This window comes from Trichechus manatus, unplaced genomic scaffold (genome assembly GCF_000243295.1).
Source record: "Trichechus manatus latirostris isolate Lorelei unplaced genomic scaffold, TriManLat1.0 scaffold00111, whole genome shotgun sequence".
NCBI classification, from domain to species: Eukaryota; Metazoa; Chordata; class Mammalia; order Sirenia; family Trichechidae; genus Trichechus; species Trichechus manatus.
This window is the reverse complement of record NW_004444047.1, coordinates 5,378,068-5,403,094: the sequence shown is the minus strand read 5'-3', so window position 1 is coordinate 5,403,094 and position 25,027 is coordinate 5,378,068. Positions and strand designations below refer to the sequence as shown.

The 25,027-nt window shown below is 41.8% G+C and overlaps 1 protein-coding gene across 1 annotated transcript in view; it reads right to left on the bottom strand.

Annotated features, from left to right (window-relative positions):
- Positions 1-25,027, bottom strand: part of POLN (DNA polymerase nu) — a 204,286-nt gene that overhangs the window by 16,933 nt on the left and 162,326 nt on the right. Inside the window, exons 18-19 of the mRNA XM_023737981.1 lie at positions 14,554-14,636; positions 4,132-4,263 (exon numbers count right to left, since the gene is read on the bottom strand). Of these exons, the coding sequence (XP_023593749.1) occupies positions 4,132-4,263; positions 14,554-14,636 (215 nt within the window). The remainder of the gene's footprint in view (positions 1-4,131; positions 4,264-14,553; positions 14,637-25,027) is intronic.

Here is a 25,027-nt window from a genome sequence, read left to right as displayed (position 1 = left end):
CCTCAGGACACAATCCAGTCTTGTAGATCCTGTCCTGCCTTACTAACACAACTGCCACCCATCCTCCATCATTAACATTATAGAGGCAGGATTTACAACATATAGGAAAATCACACAGTACCAGGAATCATGGCCCAGCCAAACTGATATACACATTTTTGGAGGCACATAATTCAAACCATAACAGTCACTCAGGTATGGTACAGCAGGGCAGGTCCAGCCGAAGGGGAGCTGCTGGGATGGGTTGTTTGTGGCACATACCAGGGCTGAGAGTGCGGACCAGGAATCAGTGTAGGGCAGGTTCCAGTAGGCCGTGCCTGTGCTGCTTGGGAGTGTGATGTTCAGTGCACGGTGCAGGTAGGCAGGAAGGAGGGGGTAGATTGTAATGTGTGGAGCTAAGATAGGTATGGGAAAGATGAGAGAGGAGAGAGGAACAGGAGCCAAAAACATACATACAAACAAAAAAGAGTGCTAAGGGAGCTTGCTATTGGAGTGATGAGAGACTGAGAAATGGGGAAAAACAAAAAGAAAAAAAAAAGAAAAAGGGTGAAAGAAAAAAATGGATAAATCAAGAAACTGGAAATGAAGAAAGACAAAAATGGGACAAGAGAGAGAAGAAAACAAAACAAAGAAACAAGAAAAAAGAAATGCCCCCAGGGATGTCCATGTATGTCTGCACAGAGCAAGGGAGTAGCTTCCAAGCTACACGGTACTGCCCAGCTAGAAGGGGCTCCCAAGCTGAGAAAAGAAAAAGAAAACAAGCAAACAAATGAAAACAGAACAAATCAGAGCAAACAAACAAACAAAAAAATCCCGGGGGTCCCACCAGCATGGCGGCACAGGCTGGGAAGCAGTTTCACAGTCAAGCAGTGTTTCGTAGCCTTTCAGAAAGAGATAAAGATGGCACACGGAGCCAGGTATTTGAGAGAAAGGAGGGGGAGGTGGTGAGAGGTAAGGAAGAAATCTAAAGAAGCAGAAAAAAGCAACACCAGCAGCCAGCAAAAGGCACTCAGGGAGCTGCCCAGTGTGGGCGGGTGGAATCCAAGTGACACTGGGGTGAAGCGGATGCTTCCCAGCCAAGAGACTGTGGCTGCGGGAAGCAGAGGAGGCTAAGTGGGGGTGAAGAAGGATGGGGGGTGGGAAAGCATATATCGCTGGTTACCGGTTGTTCTGTCTCCTGCTGGAAGCTCCATGAAGCTGCTTTCTCGCAACCCCTGTTCGCCGATCTCCAATAGGAGTCCAAGATGGCGGATCTGTGCTGCAGTAGCTGAGGGGACCTCTGTATGTATCTCTCCTTGCTCTCTGTTCTCAGTTAGTTGCTTATTCCATTCGGTGCTTGGCTGAGTTCTTTACCTCTTCATTTGATGCTTAAGGTTTCAAGATTGATGTGTGACTCTTAGTTTTTCTGATCTTTGCTGCGGAGGGACAGCGTGGTGCTTCTGACTATAGGGCCATGTTGCCCAGAAGTCTATTCTCCATTTTTAGATGTGAGCTTTTATCTATCTATATCTATGTATCTATTTCTCCATCTACCATCCATTAGCTCAAGCTTGTTAATTTTGTTATTCAAAATTTCTGTATCCTTATTTTTAATGTTTGTCTGCTTTCTCTATTAATCTCTGGAAGAGGTGTATTAAAATCTCCCACCTGATTTCAGGTTGCCAATTTCTTCTTGTAATTATGAGAGTTTTTGCTTTGTATATTTGAGGCAATGTTGTTAGGTATGTGTACAAGTTTATGAATGGCATATCTTCTTGGATTAACCGTTCCTTTTATATCATGTAACGTCACTTTTTACCCTTAATGATTTTTCTCTTAAATTCCGTTTTGCCTTCTATTAGTATTATAATACCTTAAAAAAATTGTAGGGTATATATTTTTCTACTTCATTATGCTGTACCTCTCACTGTAGTTGTGTTTTATGGTAATCTTTTATGAAAAGCACATTCATAAGTTTAATCCACTTAAATTTATTTTGATTATTAATTTATTTGAACTTCTTTCTATAGCATTTGTCTGCTTATAATCTCTTTTCTTTGCTTTTTGTTTTTCCCTGTTCTGACACCTTTTGAGTTAATACTATTTTTTTATTCCTTTCTTCTCTCTGCTAATTCGGAAGCCATAGATTGTATTTTTATTTTATTGTTACTATAAATTTTTCTATCTACAGATGTTAAACATGCTTATCTTTCTCTTGACCACAAAAGGAGACTTAGTATATTTTAGACTACTTATCGATCACCATTACTTCATTGTTTTATTATTCATCATTAATCTTTTAAAAAAAAAATCACAAATTAGGTTTTTAAATAGTCAATAACTATATAAATTACTGATATTTTAAACAATAAGTTGTTTGGTTTTTGGTGCTCACCATCGTTTCACGTCTAGCTTCACTTTTTTCCCGCTGACGTGCATCATTTGGTGAGGGTGAGATGGTATAAACTTTCTTGGATGCTTTGTCTGTCTAAGAGGCCTTATTCTGCCCCTTCTGGTCTGACTGTGTGACTGGTATACAGTTCTAGGTTGACAGTTATTTCACTCAGCACTTTGAAGATAAATGCCTCCATTGTCTTCCAGCATCTTTTGGCACTAATGACTAGTCAGCTGTCAGTCTAGTTTCTGTTCCTTTGTAAACAATCTGTCTTTTTTTCCCCTAAAAACTGAAAGCATTGTCCCTTTATAGTTTATTTTCTATAGTTTCACTAAAATGTGTCTAGACCTTAATCATCTTGCTTGGAATTGGGAGTATAGTCTGATCTGAGGACTCATGTCTTTTTCAGTTCTGGAGAAGCCTCAGCTATTATCTCTTCCAATGTTGGTACTCCACCAGTCCCTTCATTCTCTTCTTCTGAAAATTCTAGTAGTCCTTTGATGGGTCCTAACTCTATCTTCTGTGTTTCTTACATGCTCTTGTTTTTGTGGTTTATTTATTTGTTTTACTCCTTTGTTATTCTGCATTGCATCCTGGATGAGTTCCTCAGCACTTTTTTTCAGTTCCTTAATTCGATCTTCAATTATGTCCAGTGATTGTGTCTTTTATTTTAATGACTTTTCCCCTAACATTGTTATTTGTTTTATTTTCATAGCCACTTGCTCTTCCTTTGTTTCTGTGTTTTTGACCATAATTTCTTATTTTTAAAAAATTCAGTTAATTCTCATTATTTGTGGTAATTATACTCTATAAAGTCACCATGAACACTGGATTAGCAAACAGTGAACCATTGTTCCTAGTGGAAATATAAGGTTAGGTTTCTGCAAGCCTCTAATCACAATATTTTCATCAACTGATCAGTAAAGACACCTTATTTAATATATATTGTTGATTCATTAACATTGAACTCACGGCCAACAGCACTGTAACTCATATCTGAATGAAGCTTATCTAACATGTATATTCTTCATAAGACACATCACAGGCCCCTTGCACTTAGGAACACTAGACAGCACTTTAGCACTATGCTTGTGAGTCATTTTAAACAGTGAAATCCAACAAAAAGCACAATATTGTGAAAAATGTGGTACTAAATAGACCATGAAAAGGACACTTGTTTACAGTATGAGAGCTGAAATAAGAAGGCAGAATGTCACTTTGTTTGACCTCAGTTGGGAATATGCATGTTGACCAACTCAAATCTTTGGCTACCTGCACATGTCCACCAATGACAGAGAAGGCACTGTAAGTATTAATTTTGGGATTACAAATAAATTTTAGTGAGTAAGCATATTTGCAAATACGGAAGTCTCGAATAATGAGGATTAACTGTATAAGTAATGCCTTTATTTATTTTTTAAAATATTTGAAACATACGTCGAGGCATGGGGGCCCATTCCAGCCATCAACTTCAAGCAGAGCTCACACTAGACTCTTCTCATGTAGAGCACTTTTAGTCCTATTTATCCAGCAGGAGTAGAACCACTCACTCAGTTGCTTGCCCACTGAACTAACCACTCACCAGCCTCCATCAACCATCTACTGTGATCCAGCCTCCACTCATCCACATATCCATCCACCCATCTGTCCAACCACCCATCAACAGATCCAGGAGCAGTGGAAACCACCTGGCTGCTGCAGAGCAAGAGCAAGAGGGGGTTGGGAATGACCAATAGCTTTGGCTATAGCCGGCTTACCTGTCTGGTGACACTGGGCAATAGTTGCTTGGGCAAAATCCTTGATTTTCTTGTATTTCTGCAAAAAGCTCTCCAAAAACTGGGCAGCTTCCTGAACAGTAACTCCAAGGCAAGCAGCAAGCCGCTCCTTCCCTGTACAAGTCAGAAATAATCCAGATCAGAGTCAACTCCTAACTCATACTCAGAGGGTACCAAGAGCCTCTGACTCCAGGGGTGACTAGCCACACACAGAAATGAGACAACAAAAGGCCTCTTGATTAAGTTGGTGAATCAAGGTACAATTAACACCACTGGTATTCTCCTCTACTGCTTTCTCTCAGGAACTGGATTGGTCAAGGTAGTATTTGACTTTTGGCTTTAAGACTGAGACGTGAGGTGCTGGTCAACCTGGACTAGGGCTTATTAGCATATTTTTATTCAACAATATTGACTGGGCACCTGTGAGGTGCTAAAAGTGAAGCAGTGAATGAAGTAGGCATGGTGTCTGCTCTTGGTTGGTCCAGTGGGAGACCTGATTCCAGAATTAGAGGAAGCTGGAGATGAGCACAGAGGAAAAGAGGAAGGGAACATTCCATTGCCAAACAAAGAGAAAATGGTACTCAGAAGTGCCTACTCTTAGAATTTTTATTTCTAGACGAACACCTTTGGTCTAGAACAATTGGTTCTGAGAGGATCCAGGTGATCTTACAAAGCTTCTTGTAGAAAGGTCTCTGGTTGGGATGGCACCCTGAATTTTGGCACGAAATGGCTGGGTGCAGGAGCTGGGACCACACTGGCCTGGAACTGAGTTCAATCTATTACCCATGGAAGGTTCTACATGACGTTGGGAAAGTTACCTGACCTGCAATAAACCCCATTTCTTCATCTGTAAATTAGGAACAATGATCCTTATTCCCAAGGGTTATTGAGAGAACACAATGAGCCAAGGCAGGTAAAGCTCCAAGCATAGTGCCTATCTCCCACTTGGTACTTAATATGTAGTCATCCTCTTCCATTTTGCTCTAGAAAAGAATAATACTTTAAAATAGAGAATGAAGGGTCCATGAGGACAGGTATGGGAGCTTTGCTGGACAGCAGAGATCATGGGGAAAGCCCTGTACTCCAAGGGTCTGCACCTTTGGAGGGGACCCAGAGAGACAAGCAGCCTGAAGAGCTGTATTCCTGGGGGAGCCATGACTAGGACCAGGAGTAGGCTTGCCTGTCCTGTGTACTGAGTCAACTCTGAGGTCACATTAGGGGACTTCATACAACATGGTTCAGAAGTCATGGTCCAAGGGGATGAGATGTGAAGTCTGAGACCAGAGAAAAGAGGGGTGGAACCAATTGACCTCAAAGATCTGGTCCTTTCCTCTGCTGGGCCACTCCTGGTCCAGGCCAGCTGCCTTAGTTATCTTGTGCTGCTATAACAGAAATACCACAAGTGGATGGCTTCAACAAACAGAAGTTTATTCTCTCACAGTCTAGTAGACTAGAAGTCTGAATTCAGGGCGTCAGCTCCAGGGGAAGGCTTTCTCTCTGTCAGCTCTGCAGGAAGGTCTTCGTCATCAATCTTACCCTGGTCTAGGAGCGTGTCTGTGTAGGACCTCAGGTCCAAAGGACGCGTTCCGCTCCCAGCTCTGTTTTCTTGGTGGTAGGGGGACCCCTGTTTATCTGCTCCCTTCTCTCTTTTACATCTCAAAAGAGATGACTTAAGACACAACCTAATCTTGTAGATTGAATCCTGTCTCAAACATAACTGCTTCTAAACCTGCCTTATTAACATTATAGAGGTAGGATTTGCAACACATAGGAAAATCACATCAGATGACAGAATGGTGGACAGTCACACAATCCTGGGAATCATGGCCTAGCCAAGTTGACACACATTTTTTGGGGACACAATTCAATCCATAACACCAGCTAAAGCCTTCAATGGTTCTGGACAGAAGATTGTTCAGGTCTTGGGAGAGTGAAGGGCAGTTGTTGCTTTTTCCGCTTGGCCGAGAGGAGTGGGAAATCCTGGAGGATCCAGAGCTCTCTAGTTTCTACCAGTAGGGAGGACTCTTGAAGGCCTTGGCTATTCTGCTCTGCCTAGGCCTGCCTGACTACTTTGGACCTTGGGCTGGAAGTGAAAAAAAAAAAAACATCCAATTTCCGTTTTAGGGCTTGTGAGCTTAATTAAGACTGTGTGATGCCTTCATGAATAAGTTATCATGTGTTTGCTACATTTTACTGCAATAATCCATCTATGACTCTTTCTCTCTGTGACATTCCAATCACCAGCCCTCAGCTATGGCACTATAATGGAAAATTCCATCGGCTCTCAGAAAGAAGTCACGTAGAGGCTAGACATCTCAGCTGGGTCTGGCCAGGTTGGCTTCTTGTGCTATTTCCAGCCAGGCTCCTTGGATATATACTGGCCATGGCACCCTCTCTGGCTGTCTACCCCAAGGCTCCTCATGCCCCCAGGCCCAGCTCCCTCCAGAGCTGGCTTGTGGTTCAGCCAGCCCCATCTGTTGTGAGATAAGCAGTGAGTTCGAGGTGGGCCTTCCTGCTGGTGTATATGAGCTCGGCTGTCTCAAGTGGGACACCCTCTCACCCTCTACTCACCTACTCCCTGGCCTCTGGCCCTGCCTGTGCACTGAGGATTTCCTAGGCTCAGGCTCCAGCCCAGGCAGCTCTCCTTTTATCCAGACTTCTCCTTCCTTCTGCCTCAGGCACCTCCAACTCAGCCTATCCAAAGTGACCTTCCCATCATCCTCCCAGGGCCAGCTTCTCCCTCAGTGCTCCTAGCACTGTGCCTGCCCATTGTCCACCAGTGGCTCGAGCCAGAATGCCTGGGGCTGTCAGCCAGGCTGCTCTCTCACCCCTACATCCAATCAGCACCTGCCTGCTAACAGCCCCATGCTGGTCTCTTTCACACCTTTGAGTTCAGGCCTTCATCTTCTCTCAGTTGGACATCTGCGAAGCTCGGGATCCAACTCTTGGCTTCCAGAGGTTATAGCACATTGGTTTCAACATCCAATCCACCTTCCTAGGTGCCGTCCTATACTACAGGGTCTGAAAGCGGAAAACTGCATCCCCAGACTCCCTTGCAGCTGGGTTCAGGATGTGATTTAGGCTTGGCCAATCATATGCAGCTGAATGAAATTTGGAAGCAGAGGCAGCAGGAGGGAGGTGAAGGTGCATTTGCTGGTTCTGCTGGCAAGTCCGTGGTGAAGGCTTTCTCATGACAGTGCTGGCAGAGGTCCCAGCATGAACTTCAGGGATGTCTTGAAGCCAGGAGAGGGGCAGCCATCTGCTGGAATGAATTGAGGTGGATGCAGTGTGGCTAACAGCAATAGTGGGTCCTCCTGACCATGGGAGAGGGAGCGAGATTCCCGAGCTGACACAACAGTGGACAGAGGAAGTGAGGTTCCTGTATAGGCTATTCTGAGTCTTCTGCCTTTAGGATCAGTTTGTGGATATTCACAAAATAACCTGCTGGGATTTTGGTTGCGATTGCATTGAGACTATAAGCCATGTTGGGAAGAATGGACATCTTGATACTATTAAGTCTTCCTATCCATCCCCAAACACACACATTTCTAACAGTTTCTCACTCTTGCCTATCTCTCTAGGACATAGCAAGTGCCTGGCACATAGTGGGCCTTCAGGAATGCTGACTAATCTGAACTGGAACAGACCTGACTACTATTTACCTTCCAAAACTCAGCTCAGGTGTTGCTGCCGCCGGGCAGTCTTCCCTGACTCCTTGGCCCTTGGGGGCAAGTCTGTAAGTGCACTGACCACACAGTGGCAGAATCTCAGGCTTGTGTCTCTTGCAGATGTGAGCGCCTTGGGAGCAGGAATGGTGTTCCAGGGCCCAGCACAGAGCCTGGCACAGGTATGCACACCATCTTTCAATAAATGCTTGTTGACCAAATGATGACTGGATATGGAGGCAAGCTTAGTAAATGTCAGAGAAAAATTATCTTAGTCATCTAGTGTTGCTATAACAGAAATACCACAAGCGGATGGCTTTAACAAGGAGAAATTTATTTTTTCACAGTCTCGTAGGCTAGAAGTCCAAATTCAGCACATCAGCTCCAGGGGAAGCCTTTCTCTCTCTGTTGGCTCTGGAGGAAGGTTCTTCTCATTAATCTTCCCCTGGACTAGGCGCTTCTCTGTGCAGGAACCTTGGATCCAAAGGATACACTCTGCTCCCAGCACTGCTTTTTTGGTGGTATGAAGTCCCCAACTCTCTGTTTGCTTCCCTTTCCTTTTACCTCTTGTAAGATAAAAGGTGGTGCAGGCCACACCCCAGGGAAACTCCCTTTACGTTGGATCAGGGATGTGACCTTAGCAAGGGTGTTACAATCCCACCCTAATCCTCTTTAACATAAAATTACAATCACAAAATGGAGGACAACTACACAATACTGGGAATCACGGCCTAGGCAAATTGATACACACATTTTTGGGGGACACAATTCAATCCATGACAATAATCAAGCGATAAATGACTCTGAGAGCTACAGGAGCTCAGGGAAAGATGGAGAAGACGGGTCCCCAATGCGTTCACAGGTGACTGTAAGCAGCATGGTAGGCGGTGAGGTGCTGTCAGCAGGCACAGAGTTCAGTTGACTGAAGTAGGAGCAGTGGGCTGATGAACCAGCCCTTGAGTCAAGGTCCCTGCGTCCCCTGCTGTTCTGGCAGAGACAGCCGCAGAGGCCTGCAAGTTCCTAAACACAGGGTGAGTCTGAGGGTGGTGTGGCGGGGCCTGCCCCATGGCTGCGGGACCGGGCATGCACATGTGGCCCCCTTCTGAGCATCTTCTCTACTTATTTCACAGTCCTGCTGCTTCCCTCCTGCCTCCATCAGAGTCCTCACGCCATCATGCCAACACACTGCCTGAAGGCCCCAGCCACGCTTCCACCAGCCATGGGCCCCAGGCCTGCATGTCAGATACCACCTGAAGGCCCCAGCCATGCTTACGCCGGCCGTGGGCCCCGGGCCTGCATGTCAGCAGCTCCTGGCCCCCGGACGTATGTTTATGTGAAAACATCACTGCAATCCATTGAAAACTGGCCGGCCCAAAGCCCTGCTCCTGAATTTCCAAAGGGGCCTATGGCAGCCTGGAGACACAGTCCCGGCTCATGTGGTGCTGAAGGGGCTCTGGTTTCAAGTACCAGGAAACACAGCCGCAGCTCTAAGCAGATACACGGTAATTCTGGCTGTCACGCTGGATGGGGACAATGGGAACAACAGAGACGAAGGCTCCGGGTGGGAACCTCTGTGTCACCGTCAGGGCTAAAAGCAGCCAAATTACCCCTTTCACAAACATCACGGCTAATGACTCACTGCTTATTTACAAAGTACAGCTTTTTTCCTTTCCCCCCAAAATAAAGTTATTACCCCCCCCCCCACAAAGGTGCCAAACTGACAGAAGTGAACACCAAGTTCCTCTGTGTGCATCAGGGCAGCAGTGGGGAGGGGGCGCCCCCCACCATCCTGCCGGGCCACGTGGGGCAGAGCCGACAGCCAGCAGGCGCTCGGCACACACGGCCTTCTCTTCCCCCCGCTAGGTTAGAGTCAACCATCCCCAGTCGGGTGGTAGGTGTCACAGAAGACACACAGAAGCTGCTCACTCACTTGGAAAACATTTCCTGAACTACTACATCACTGAAGCAGGACCCAGGCTAGGTGCCGGGTGAAGATGAGGGTTCATAGCACACCAGGTATGTGCCAGCAACCCTGCGGGAGGTATTCCTATAGTCGCATTTACCAGACTGAGGCACAGAGAGGTGGAGGGCCTTGTATGAGGTCCAGGAGGTGACAGAGTTGGGACTTCAGCCCAGACTGCCTGGCCCAGAGGGGGAGGTGACGTTCTGCTTGTGGACCGAAACTGACGGTATGTCTGAGACATATGACCCTGAAGCAGGATGCAGGCATCAAGATCTAACATAATTTGGCAGAATGCTGCCTTCTCCCCAAGACAGAGGCCCCAGAAAGGTTCTGGGGCACAGCAGAGAAGAGGCAGAGAGGATGAAATGGGCCAATTAACTCAGAAGAACCCATCCAGTGTCAAACTACTATTGCCCACTGATTATGGTTCTTTAAAACAAAGTCTCTTAGTCTATTTTCCAAAAACTGTACATAATGAACATGTTTTCAAAAGTTGAGCAATAGGACTACCAAGTTCATTAATTTGTTCAACAAATATTTACTGTGTGCCTACTCTGTGCCAGGCAGGAAGCTAAACAGACTTGAACCCCTGACTTCAGGGGCTTACGCTCTAGCTGGGAGAACGAGCAGGTGAAGACGTGAGTCAGTACAGAGAGTGAGTGCTGTGGGGGCAACGAGGCAGTGAAGATGACAGAGTGCTATGGGGGCGGGGTGGGGAAGACCGCATCGAAATAGGGTCGCTGTGGCAGACAGACTCTAAGGTGGCCCCGTTGTCCCTGCCATTTGGTGTGACCCTCTCGCCTTGAGTGTGGGTGGGAGCTGTGACTAGCTTCTGACTAACAGAATATGGCAAAGATGACGGATGTATGTGATTATATTACATCAAACTGTAGTGTCTATCTTGCTGACATCTCTCCCTTCCTCACTGGCTTTGAAGAAGGAAGCTGTCATGCTGTAGATGGCCGATGTTAGGAGGCTCATGTGGCAAAGAGCTGAGGGCAGCCTCTGGCTGATGCCAGTGAGTAATGGAAGCCTGCTGCCAAGAGTGGATCCCTCCCCAGCTGAGTCTCAGATGAGATTGCAGCCCCAGCTGACACCTTGATTGCAGGCTTGCAGAGGACCAGCTAAGCTGTGCCCAGACTCCTGACCCACAGAAACTGTTAGATTACAAATGTGTGTGTTTTAAGTCTCTAAGCTTGTGGTAATGTGTTACACAGCGATGGATAACTAATACACTGGTCAAGAAAGGCTGAGAACGAACACTTCAGCAAAGATCTGAGAGGTGAGGGGGGGAGTGAAGTGGACATGGGAGGAGAGGCATCCAGGAGAGGGAAGAGCTGGTACAAAAGCATTGAGGTGGGCACCTGCCTGGCTGGTTTGAGGTGGGTTCTCGATCCATCAAAAACAGTGCATTTACCATGGCAAGAGGCCACTTTTTTATATTTTTTTATTGTGTTTTAGGTGAAAGTTTACAGAGAAAATTAGTTTCTCATTAAACAGTTAATACACAAATTGTTTTGTGACACTGGTTGCCAACCCCACAACGTGTCAACACTCTACCCTGCTCCAGCCCAGGTTCCCGTTTCCGTTCATCCGGTTTTCCTGTCCCTTGCTGCCTTCTCATCTTTCTTTTGGGTTGGTGTGCCCATTAGTCTCCTATACATGATTCAACTATGAAGCACGTTCCTCATACGTGTTATTGTTGGTCCTATAAACCTGTCTAATCTTTGGCTGAAGGATGAACCTCAGAAGTGACTTCAGTACTGACTTAAAAGGGTGTCCGGGGCCACACTATATTGGGGTTTCTCCAGTCTCTGTCAGACTAGCAAGCCAGTTTTTTTTTTTTTTTTTTTTGTGTGTGTGTGAATTTTGTTCTACATTTTTCTCCCGCTCTGTCCAGGACCCTCTATTGTGATCCCTGTCAGAGCAGTCGGTGGTGGTAGCCGGGCGCCATCTAGTTGTTCTGGGCTCAGTCTGGTAGAGATTGTGGTAGTTGTGGTCCATTAGCCCTTTGGATTAATTTTTCCCCTGTGTCTTGGTTTTCTTCATTCTCCTTTGCTCCAGCCGGGATGGGACCAGTAGATGTATCTTAGATGGCCGCTTGCAGGCTTTAAGACCCCAGACGTTACTCACCACAGTCGGATGTAGAACATTTTCTTTAAAGACTATGTTATGTCAATTGAGCTAGATGTTCCCTGAGACCATGGACCCCAGCCCTCAGCCCAATAGCTCAGTCCCTCAGGGCATTTGGATGTGTTTGTGAAGCTTCTATTACTTTACCCTGGTCAAGTTGTACTGACTATCCCAGTATTGTGTACTGTCCTACCCTTCACTAAAGTTACCACTTATCTACTATCTAGTTAGTGTTTTTTCCTCCTTACCCCTCCCCTTCTCATAACCATCAAAGATTGTTTCTTTCTGTGTGGAAACATTTTCATGTGTTTTTACAACAGTGGTCTCATACAGTATTTGTCCTTTTGTGATTGACTTATTTCACTCAGCATAATGCTCTCTAGATTCATTCACATTGTGAGATGTTTTATGGATTCATCATTGTTCTTTATTGTTGCATAGTATTCCATTGTGTATACGTACCATAGTTTGTTTATCCACTCATCTGTTGATGAGCAGTTAGGTTGTTTCCATCTTTTTGGTATTGTGAATAATGCTGCAATGAACATGGGTGTGCATATGTCTATTTGTTTGATGTCTCTTATTTCTCTAGGATATATTCCTAGGAGTGAGATTGCTGGATCGTATGGTATTTCTATTTCTAGCTTTTTAAGGAAGCGCCATATTGTTTTCCAAAATGGGTTTACCATTTTGCATTCCTACCAGGAGTGCATAAGAGATCCAATATCCCTGCAACCTCTCCAACATTTGTAATTTTCTGTTTTTTTTGATTCATACCAGTAATGTCAGGATGAGATGGTATCTCATTGTAGTTTTGATCTGCATTTCTCTAATGGCTAGTGATTGCAAGCATTTCCTTATGTGTCTGTTAGCTGCCTGAATGTCTTCTTTGGTGAAGTGTCTGCTCATTTCCTTTGCCCATTTTTTAATTGGATTATTTGTCTTTTTATTGTAGAGGTGTTGAATTTCCCTATAGATTTTAGAGATTAGATCTTCATCGGATATGTCATAGCCAAAATTTTTTTTCCCAGACTGTAGGTTCTCTTTTTACTCTTTTGGTGAAGTCTTTTGATGAGCATAAGTGTTTAATTTTTAGAAGATTCCATTTATCCATCTTATCTTCTGGTGTTTGTCTATTGTTAATTATGGTTTGTATTCTGTTTATGCCATGTATTAGGGCCCCGAGTGTTGACCCTATTTTTTCTTCCGTGATCTTTATAGTTTTTGGCTTTATACTTAGGTCTTTGATCCATTTTGAATTAGTTTTTGTGTATGGTGTGAGGTATGGGTCTTGTTTCATTTTTTAACTGATGGACATACAGTTTTGCCAGCACCATTTGTTAAAAAGATGGTCTTTTCCCCATTTAATGGACTTTGGGCCATTGTCAAAGATCAGGTGACCTTAGGTGGATGGATTTACATCTGGGTTCTCGATTCTGTTTCATTGGTCAATGTGTCTGTCGTTGTACCAGTACCAGGTTGTTTTGACCACCGTAGCTGTATAGTAGGTTCTGAGGTCAGGTAGTGCAAGGCCTCCAACTTTGTTCTTCTTCTTCAATAATGCTTTACTTATCTAGGGACTCTTTCTTTTCCATATAAAGTTATGATTAATTTTTCCAGCTCGTTAAAGAATGCTGTTGGTATTTGGATCAGGATTGCATTGTATTTGTAGATTACTTTGGGTAGAATTGACAGTTTCACAATGCTGAATCTACCTATCCATAAGCATGGTATGTTTTTCCATTTATGCAGGTCTCTTTTGGTTGCAAGAGGCCACTCTGGAAGTATGTCAGATGCAACTGCATTCATACTGCAAGGTGGCTCTTATGGATAATTGACTATGCATTTGTCCAGTTATTCTTTTACTGGAAGTGTGTTCAGTTTTGGTGCCTCTCCTTGAATAAACAAAGGCTTTCCATGGCAGAAAGATGAATTATCTTCTCAGGGTTTTTGCAAAAGCCCCACTGCTCACAGAAGACCCAATCAAAGGGAGCTAGAGGCCCTCATAGGCCTGGCCAGACAACTGAATGAGCCCCTCCTTAAAGACAGCCTGGCCATTCAACAGCCTCTCCTGGCCCTCTCCCTTGCTCTCCTTAGGGAAAGCCAGGCCACATGGATTCAGCATGACCTAGAGAGAGAAAAGAATTTAAAAGGCCCTGACAACTCCTGGTTAGAGAGTTGAAGGGAGAGGAGGAGGAGAGAGAGTGGAAGACCTGTTTTGCCTGGGGACAGAGGAGGAGGGGAAGGGAGAGGAGGAAGAAGAGAGGCAAAAGAAGTAGAAGGGAGGAAGAAGGGGAGAAAGGGAGGAGGAAAGGTAGGAGCAGGGGGAGGGGAGAAAGCGAGGCTGTCTTGGTCAAGACACTTAATGTCCCCGTGCCTCCATTCTCTCGTCTGAAGAGCTGGCCGTGAGGACTGAGCATGTTCATACATGTAAGGTGGTCTGACTACTGTCTGGTGCATCACAACATCCTCAAGTGTCTGTGTAAACACCATAAAGAGACTTGCATGGTATGTCCCACAGCCTGGGAAGGGACTTCCCTGAACAAAGCACAGCTACATGGAAGTACAGGGCCCACAATCACAGCTACTTTCACCGGGTTGACAGACTGCACCGGGACCTTACTTCTGTGGCCACAGCCTTACCTGCTCCATAGATCACTGAGTACACCACCTTCTTGGTCTGCTCTCTGTCCACATGTTTCACATGCTCCACGGGAATGGCCTTCCTGCATGGAAAAATGGCATGTCATCAGGCGCAATCAGCACTTATTTACAGAGATGGATGTGAGAGTCCAAACCTGTGCACCACTGCAACCAGGGTTCTGTCTCTGGAGCTTCTCAACTGTTTCACATGGGGCCTGTCACAGAATTTGGGGAGACATTAGGCATATGCAGCATCTGGCTTGGCATGGACACTGGTCCTCCAGGGAAGTACAAACAGAAATTACAACGTTTCTAATGAAAATGCCATATATTAGAACCAGTGAATTGCACTTAAAGCAGTGAGGCTATTTCATAGCTCTAAACTCCTTTATTAGTAAAAATGAAGGAATGAAAGTAAATGAATTCTTAATTCAAAAAGCAAGAAAAAAACAATAAAGCAAATCAAAAGAATGTACAAGGAAAGAAATAATAAAGCTAGAATAAAGACAGAAGCAGAAATTAATGTGGTAGAGAATAGAAAAACAGTAGATTAAATTAATAAATAAAAATCATAGTTCTTGTAAAAAATAAAATAGACAAACCATTAGCTAATTTGAGTAAAAACCAAGACAGCACAAATATAGAAAACAAGAGACAAGAAGGAAAAAAATAACTATTGATATGGAGGAAGTAAAAAAACAAAAACAAAAAAACTTAAGAAGTTATTTTATACAAATCTGAGTAAACAGGAAAAGTTAGATGAAATAAACAATCTTTTAAGAATATACAGTTTATCAAAATTGACTCCAGTAGAGAGAGAAAGTTAAACAGACCAATGTCCTTAGAAGAAATAGAGAAATTGTTAAAGAAATATCTGTCAAAAAAACACCAGGCTCAGGGGAATTCAACCAAATCTTTAGAGATCAGAAAGTCCCAATGCTATATAAATTGTTTCAGGGCATAGAAAATGAAGAACTTCCAAATTTCTTTTATAAAGCAAGTATAAAAGTTATACCTAAATATGACAAATAAAATATAATAAAAAATTACAAACCAATAACACCTGTAAGTATTGATGCAAAAATCCTGAAGATAATATTAGCAAACAGATTTCAACAATTGTTGTTTTTGTTGTTAGGTACCATTGAGCTGATTGCGACTCATAGCGACCCTATAGGACAGAGTAGAATGGCCCCATAGGGTTTCCGAGGAGTGGCTGGTGGATTTGAACTGCCAACCTTTTGGTTAGCAGGTCAGCTCTTAACCACTGCACCACCAGGGCTTGCTCTGACTTCAACACTACATTAAGAAAATAATACTCCACAACCAAGTGGGGGTTTATACCAGGAAAGCAAGGTTAGTTCAATGTTAGGAAACCTATTAATTCATCACATTAACAGGCTTAAGGAGAAAATTATATAATTATATTTATATATTCTGGGAAAATCTATGACAAAATTCTATACCTATTCCTAATAAAAACTTTTGAGAAAATAGGAATACCTGAATGCTTCCTTAAAATGATAAAATAATACACTTCAATTCTAAAGCTAACATCTTAGCAAATCAAATGGAGAAACACCAGAGGGATTCATACTAAGGTCAGGAACAAGACAAGAATGCCCACTACTTCCACTACTATTTAAATTGTTCTAGTAGTATTAGCCAATGCAATTATATGAGAAAAAATAATTAGAGGCATAAGAATTAGAAAAGAAAAAACTATCTCTAGCTGCAGGTGACATGATAGTGTTCCTGGAAACCCCTAGAGAAACAATGCTAGAAGAATTCAGTAAGGAGCAGAAAATAAAATTAACATAATAAATCAATACACAAATAATAACAGTATGAGTATAAAGATATAATTGAACATAAAACTCTATTTAAATATCAACAACATTTAAAATGTCAACAACAAAAAGATGAAATACTTAGGAGTAAACTACAAGAAATGTGTAAAACCTATATGAAGAAAACTTTAAAACACTCTTGAAAGACACAAAAGTAGACTTGATCAAATGGAAAGGCATCAGTTGTTCTTGATGGAAACATCTCAACATTGTCAAGTGTCAGTTGTGAATTTAATGTGATCTCAATAAAAATATCAACAAAATTTTTTATGGAACTGGACAAGGTGATGCTAAAGTTCATATGGAAAAATAAACACACAAGAAAAGGTAGGAAAATTGAAACAGAAGAGCTATGGAGGGGGATCAGGTCTCCCAGATATTAAATCGTACTACAGATCCTCTATAATCACAACAGTGTGATACTGTCACACGAATAGACAGACTAATGGAATACGGCAGAAAATCAGACATAGGCTCAATGACATACAGAAATATAATTTAATAAAAATGGTACCTTCAATTACTGGGACAAAGATGGACTTTTTAAGAAATGGAGCTGGGACAACTTGATAGCCATTTGAAAAAGATAAAAGAAAACACGGGTGCCGCTTTGACAGGAATCACAACAGAGGGCTCCAGACAGAGCTGGAGAAAAATGTGGAACAAAATTCTAACTCACAAAAAAAGACCAGACTTACTGGTCTGACAGAGACAGAAGACACCCTGAAAGCATGGCCCTTGGACACCCTTTTACTCAGTACTGAAGTCACTCCTGAGGTTCACCCTTTAGCCAAAGGTTAGACAGGCCCATGAAACAAAACAAAGACTAAATGGGCACACCAGCCCAGGGGTGAGGACAAGAAGGCAGGAAGGGACAGGAAAGCTGGTAATAGGAAACCCAAGGTCAAGAAGGGGAGAGTGCTGACATGTCGTGGGGTTGGCAACCAATGTCACAAAACAGTATGTGTGTTAATTGTTTAATGAGAAACTAATTTGCTCTGTAAACCATCTAAAGTACAATTAAAAAAAAAAAAAGAACGAACGAAAACATGGGTGAATTCCTCCATAATCTGGCTGTGGGGAAAGGTTTTCTAATTGTGATTCAAAGTCCACATACAATAAGACAAAAGACTGATATATTTGATTACCAAAACAAAACAAAACAACAAAAAACCTATTCAAACTTTTTGCATGGCATAAAATACCATAAGCAAAGCAAAAAGACTAACAAAAAATAAGAGAAAATATTGGTAACATATATCACAGATGAAGGACTAATACCCCTAACATACAAAGAATTTTTAAAAATTGAGGAAACAAAGAATAAAAATCCTATTGAGAAATGGGCCCGATATACGAATAGACACTTCAATGAAAGAGATATAAAAAATGACCCATAAAAAATAAGAAATATATCACTCATAATATAATTGCAAATAAAAATTACTAAGATTCCATTTGTCACACATCAGATGGGTAAAAAGTCAACATCTTGACAACACACTCTGTAGTAGGAATGCAGAAAAATCCAACTCTGATAGTGGGGAATTTGGCAATTGTTTTAGTTATCCAGTGCTGCTACAATAGAAATACCATAAATAGGTAGCTTTAACAAACAGAAATTTATTTTCTCAAAGTTTAGGAGGCTGGAAGTCTGAATTCAGGGTGCCAGCTCTTGGGAAAGGCTTTCTCTCTCTGTTGGCTCTGGAGGAAGTCCCTTGTCTCTACGAGTTTTTGCTCCTGGGCGATCTTCATGTGGCTTGGCATCTCTTTTCCCCCATCTCTGCTTCTTGCACTTTCTTGTTCAATCTCTTTTACATCTCAAAAGAGATAGACTCAAGACACACCCTACACTAATCCTGTCTCATTAACATAACAAAGGCAACCCATTCCCAAATGGGATTATAACCACAGGCATAGAGGTTAGGATTTACAACACATATTTTTTGAGGACACAATTGAATCCATAATAGAAATATCTAATAAAACTACATATTCATTTCCCTTTTTGAGCAACGCTACTAGTAGGAATTCATCCTGAAGATACACCTCTAAAATACAAAAACACACATACACAAAACTGCACATTACATTATTATTTGTAATTGCAAAATATTAGGAACTGCTTAAATATCCAAATATAAACCAGGACCAGACAACATTTTGTTCTATTATATATAAGTCAATATAAGTCAGAGCCACTCGGCAACAATAATAACAAATGTGTGTACACAGTATGTACTGTTGTTGTAGTTAGGTGCCATCGAATTGGTTCCAATTCATAGCAACCCTATGTACAACAGAATGAAACACTACTCTGTCCTTCGTCATCCTCATAATCGTTATGCTTGAGCTCATTGTTGTAGCCACTGTGTCAATCCATTTCATTGAGGGTCTTCCTCTTTTTCCCTGACCCTCTACTTTAACAAGTATGATAACCTTGTCCAGGGACTGGTTCCTCCTGACAACATGTCCGAAGTATGTGAGATGAAGTTCTTGTCATCCTTGCTTCTAAGGAGCATTCTGGTTGTACTTCTTCCAAGACAAATTTGTTTGTTCTTCTGGCAGTCCATGGTATATTCAATATTCTTCTCCAACACCATAATACAAAGCCATCAATTCTTTTTCGGTCTTCCTTATTCGTTGTCCAGCTTATATGAGGCGACTGAAAACACCATGGCTTGGGTCAGGTGCACCTTAGTCTTCAAAGTGACATCTTTGCTTTTTAACCCTTCAACAAGGTCTTTTGCAGCTGATTTACCCAATGCAATACACATCCTTTGATTTCCTGACTACTGCTTCCATGGGCGTTGATTGTGGGTCCAAGTAAAAGGAAATCTTTGACAACATCAAACTTTTGTCTATTTATGATGATGTTGCTTATTGGCCCAGTTGTGAGGATTTTTGTTTTCTTTATGTTGAGGTGTAATCCATACTGAAGGCTGTGGTCTTAGATCTTCATCAGTAAGCGCTTTAAGTCCTTTTCACTTTCAGCAAGCAAGGTTTTGTCATCTGCACATTGCAGGTTGTTAGTGAGTCTTCCACCAACCCTGATGCCACATTCTTCTTCATATAGCCCAGCTTCTTGGATTATTTTCTCAATATACAGATTGAATAAGTATGGTAAAAGGATGCAACCCTGATGCACACCTGTCTTGATTTTAAACCATGCAGTATGCCCTTGCTCTGTTCGAACGACTGCCTCTTGGTCTATGTACAGGTTCCTCATTAGCACAATTAAGTGTTCTGGAATTCCCATTGTTTGAAATGTTATCCATAATTTTTTATGATCCACACAGTCGAATGCCTTTGCATAATCAATAAAGGACAGGTAAACATCTTTCTGGTATTCTCTGCTTTCAGCCAAGATCCATCTGACACCAGCAGTGATATCCCTTGTTCCACATCCTCTTCTGAATTTGGCTTGAATTTCTGGCAGTTTCCTGTTGATGTATTGCTGCAACTGTTTTTTGAATGATCTTCAGCAAAATTTTACTTGCGTGTGATATTAATAATATTGTTTGATAATTTATGCATTCTGTTCGATCACCTATCTTTGGAAAGGGCACAAATATGGATCTCTTCCAGTCGGTTGGTGAGGTAACTGTCTTCCAAATTTCTTGGCATAGACCAATGAGCATTTACAGCGCTATATCCATTCACTGAAACATCTCAGTTGGTGTTCCATCAATTCCTGGAGCCTTGTTTTTCTCCAATGCCTTCAGCGCAGCTTGGGCTTCTTTCAATACCATAGGTTCTTGATCATATGTTACCTCTTGAAATGGTTGAACGTTGACCAATTCTTTTTGGTACAGTGACTCTGTATTCCTTCCGTCTTCTTTTGATGCTTCCTGTGTCGTTCAATATTTTCCCCATAGAATCCTTCAAAATTGCAACTCGAGGCTTGAATTTTCTCTTCAGTTCTTTTGAATTGAAGAAATGAACTGAGAAATGCTGAGAGTGTTCTATGCTTTTGGTTGTCTAACTCCAGGTCTTTGCACATTTTATTATAATATTTTACTTTATTTTCTCGAGCTGCCCTTTGAAATCTTCTGTTCAGCTCTTTTACTTCATCATTTCTTCCTTTCACTTTAGCTACTCGACATTTAAAAGCAAGTTTCAGAGTCTCTTTTGACACCCATTTTGGTCTTTTCTTTCTTTCCTGTCTTTTTAATGACGTCTTGCTTTCTTCATGTATGATATCTTCCCTCAACTTGTCTGGTCTTTGGTCATTAGTGTTCAATGTGTCAAATCTATTCTTGAGATGGTCTTCAAATTCAGGTGGGATATACTCAAGCTTTTATTTTGGCTCTCATGAACTTGTTTTAATTTTCTTCAGCTTCAACTTGAACTTGCATATGAGCAATTGATGGTCTGTTCCACGGTCGGCCCCTGGCTTTGTTCTGATTGATGATATTGAGCTTTTCCATAGTCTCTTTCCACAGATGTAGTCAATTTAATTCCTGTGTTTTCCATCCAGTGAGGTCCACAAGTATAGTCACCATTTATCTTGTTGAAAAAAAGTATTTGCAATGAAGAAGTGGTTGGTCTTGCAAAATTCTATCATGCGATCCCGGCGTCATTTATATTACCAAGGCCATATTTTCCAACTACCAATTCTTCTTCATTTCCAATTTTTCTATTCCAATCACCAGTAATTATCAATGCATCTTGACTGCATGTTTGATCAATTTCAGACTGCAGGAGTCTGTAAAAATCTTCAATTTCTTCATCTTTGGCATTAGTGGTTGGTGTGTAAATCTGAATAATAGTTGTATTATCTGGTCTTCCTTGTAGGTGTATGGATATTATCCTATCACTGACAGTGTTTTACTTTATATTATGATGACATGTGCAAATAACTCGAGTTAGAAAACCAAAAGGGGAGAACATGATAGGCACTTCTCAAGTTGAAATGTTCTTTTTGACAATGACTGCGACGCCATTCCTTTTCAATTTGTCATTCCCGGCATAGTAGACCATATGATTGTCTGATTCAAAATGGCCAATACCAGTCCATTTCAGCTCACTAATGCCTAGGATATGGGTCTTTATGAGTTCTATTTCATTTTTGATGACTTCCAGTTTTCCTAGATTCATACTTTGTTCATTCCATGTTCCAATTATTAATGAATGTTTGCAGCTACTTCTCATTTTGAGTCGTGCCACATCAGCAGATGAAGGTCCTGAAAGTTTGACTCCATCCATGTCATTAAGGTTGACTGTACTTTGAGAAGGCAGCTCTTACCCAGTCGTATTTTGAGTTCCTTCCAACTGGAGGTGCTCATCTTCTGGCACTATATCAGACAATATTCTGCTGCTATTCATAAGCTTTTCACTGGCCAATTTTTCAGAAGTAGACTGCCAGGTCCTTTTTCCTGTTCTGTCTTAGTCTGGAAGCTCTGCTGAAACCTGTCCACCAAGGGTGACCCTGCTGGTATTTGAAACACTGGTGGCAAACCTTCCAGTATCACAGCAACACACAAGCCACCAGAGTATGGCAAACTGACAGATGTATGGTAGATAGTATGTACTACATACATACAACGATGAAGTAAAAGAATTGAACAGAAGATTGCAAAGGGCAGCTTAAGAAGACAAGGTAAAATATGATGAAATGTGCAAATAACTGGAGTTAGAAAACCAAAAGGGGAGAACATGATAGGCACTTCTCAAGTTGAAAGAACTGAAGAGAAAATTCAAGCCTCAAGTTGCATTACTGATGGATTTTATAGGTAAAAAATTGAACAATCCAGGAAGCATCAGAAGAAGATGGATGGAATACAGACAGTCACTGTAGCAGAAGAATTGATTGACCCTCAGGAGAGGGCATATGATCAAGAAACACTGGTACTGAAGGAAGAAGTTCAAGTTGCACTAAAGGCGTTGGTGAAAAACAAAGCTCTCGGAACTGACAGAATACCAACCGAGATGTTTTAACAAGTGAATGCAATGCCAGACACACTTACTCATCTATGTCAAGAAAATTGGAAGACAGCTACCTGGCCAACCGACTGGAAGAAATTCATATTTGTGCCCGTCTCAAAGAAAGGCAATTCAAGGAATGCAGAAATTACTGAACAATATCATTAATATCACATGTTAGCAAAATTTTGCTGAAGAGAATTAAAAAAAACAAGTGTAGCTGTATATCAACAAGGAACTGCCAGAGGCTGAAGCCAGATTCAGAAGAGGACACGGAATGAAGGATATCATTGCTGAATGTAAGATGGATCTTGGCCAAAAGCAGAGAACACAAGAAAGATGTTTACCTGTGTTTTATTGACTTTGCAAAGCCAGTAGACTGTAGGAATCATAAAAAAGTATGGATAACATTATAAAGAATAAGAATTCCAGAACACTTAATTGTGCTCATGGGGAACCTGTACATGGATCAAGAGGCAGTCATTTGAACAGAACAAGGGGATACTGAGTGGTTTACAATTGGAAAATGTGTGCATCAGGGTTGTATCCTTTCACCTTATTCAATCTGTACGCTGAGCAAATAATCCAAAAAGCTGGACGATACAAAGAAGAATGTGGCATCATGACTGGAGGAAGACTCTAACAATCTGAGATATGCAGATGATACAATCTTGCTTCATGACAATGAAGGTAACTTGAAGCACTTACTGATAAAATGTAAAACACTACAGCCTTCCGTAAGGATTATGCCTGAACGTGAAGAAAATGAAAATCCTCACAACTGGACCAATATACAACATCAAGATAAATGGATAAAAACTGAAGTAAATGATTTCATTTTACTTGGATCAACAATCAATGCCCATGAAAGCAGCTGTCAAGAAATCAAACAACGTATTGCATTGGACAAATCTGCTGCACAAGAAAGTTTTAAAAAGCAAAGACGTCACTTTGATGACTAAGGTGTGCATGACCAAAGCCAGGGTCTTTTAAATCACTTCATGTGCATGCTAAAGCTGGCCAATGAAAAAGGAAGACAGTGATGCATTCGAATTATGGTTTTGGTAAAGAATATCAAATATACCATGGATTGCCAGAAGAACAAACAAATCAGTCTCAGAAGAAATAAAACCAGAATGCACCTTAGAAGTGAGGATGGTGAGACTTCGACTCGCTTACTTTGGACACATCATCAGGGAAGACCAATAGCTAAAAAAGGATGTCATGTTTTAAAAAGTAGAGGGTCACCGAAAATGAGGAAAACCCTCAATGACATGGATTGACACAATAGCCACAATAATGGACTCAAACATACCAATGATCATGATGATGGTACAAAACAGGGCAACATTTCATTCTGTTATACTTTAGGTTGTTATAAGTTGGAGCTTATTTGACAGTAAGTACTAACAACAGCAACTTTTTGAGAGGCCATTATTCATTCTACCACAGCATATGAATCATAAACTATTTAAAATGTTTACATAATGAGACTCAGATTTTGAAAAAAACAAAAAAACCTAAGCAATAGGGATCTAAAAAAAAAAGAAAAAAAAAAAAAAAAACGAGAGAGAGAGAATGAATGAGAACTCTAGATAGCCAAAGGAAGATAAAGTTAAGTGGAAACAGTGATTTGGATGTTGGATGAGGAACAAAATGTTCTACAGACACAGCCTTGGCAGATGAACAACAAATCAGCATAATCAAGGTAGATAGCCCAGAAGCCAGTTTATACAAAAGGCCAGAGGCTCCTCAATTTAAGGCAGCCAAAGGTGCATTCCTGTTCAGTGGTGGGAAATGGAAAAATGGAATGAGATTTGTATAAAAATGATGCTATTAAATCCTATCTGCTATCTTTGTCAAACCTACACAAGGGGTCAACTCTGGGCAGCTGAGAATCTAGGGAGTGGGACTGTAATCAGATCTAGAAGTGCCATGGCGGATACCAAACAAGAGAATAGTGGAAGAAAAGCTCTTCTTCCAAGAATACAGGAGAGCTGCAGGACAGAAAACGGCTGGCAAGGAGCCGCTGCCAGGGGCCGGGGCAGATAATTTAGACTCCCAATTTGATGACTAAGGTGTGCCTGACTCAAGCCATGGTCTTTTCTATTACCTTATATGCGTGTGAAAGCTGGACAATGAGAAAAGAAGACAGAGGAAGAATTGATGCATTTGGATTGTGGTGTTAGTGAAGAATATTGAATATTCCATGGACTGCCAGAAGAACGAACAAATTTGTCTTAGAAAAAAATACGAGAATGCTCCTTACAAGCAAAGACGGTGCGACTTTGTCTTCCTTACTTTGGACATGTCATCAGGAAAGACCAATCGCTAGAAAAGGACATCATTGTTGGTAATGTAGAGGGTCATCAAAAACAAAGTAAATCCTCAATAAGATGGACTGACACAGTGGCTGCAACAATGGGCTCAAACATAGCAACAACGGTGAGGATGGCACAGGACCGGGCAGTGTTTCGTTCTGTTGTACATAGGATGGCTATGAGTTGGAACCGATTCGATGGCCCCTAACAGAAACGACAACATGGTAATTCTATGTTTAACTTTTTGATGAACAGCCAGACTCTTCCACAACAGCTGCATCATTTTATATTCTCACCAACAACGTATAAGTGTCACCACTTTTATCTTGTAGAAAAGCAGAACTGAAGATCAGTCATTGATCTCTTTACTCAACTTCC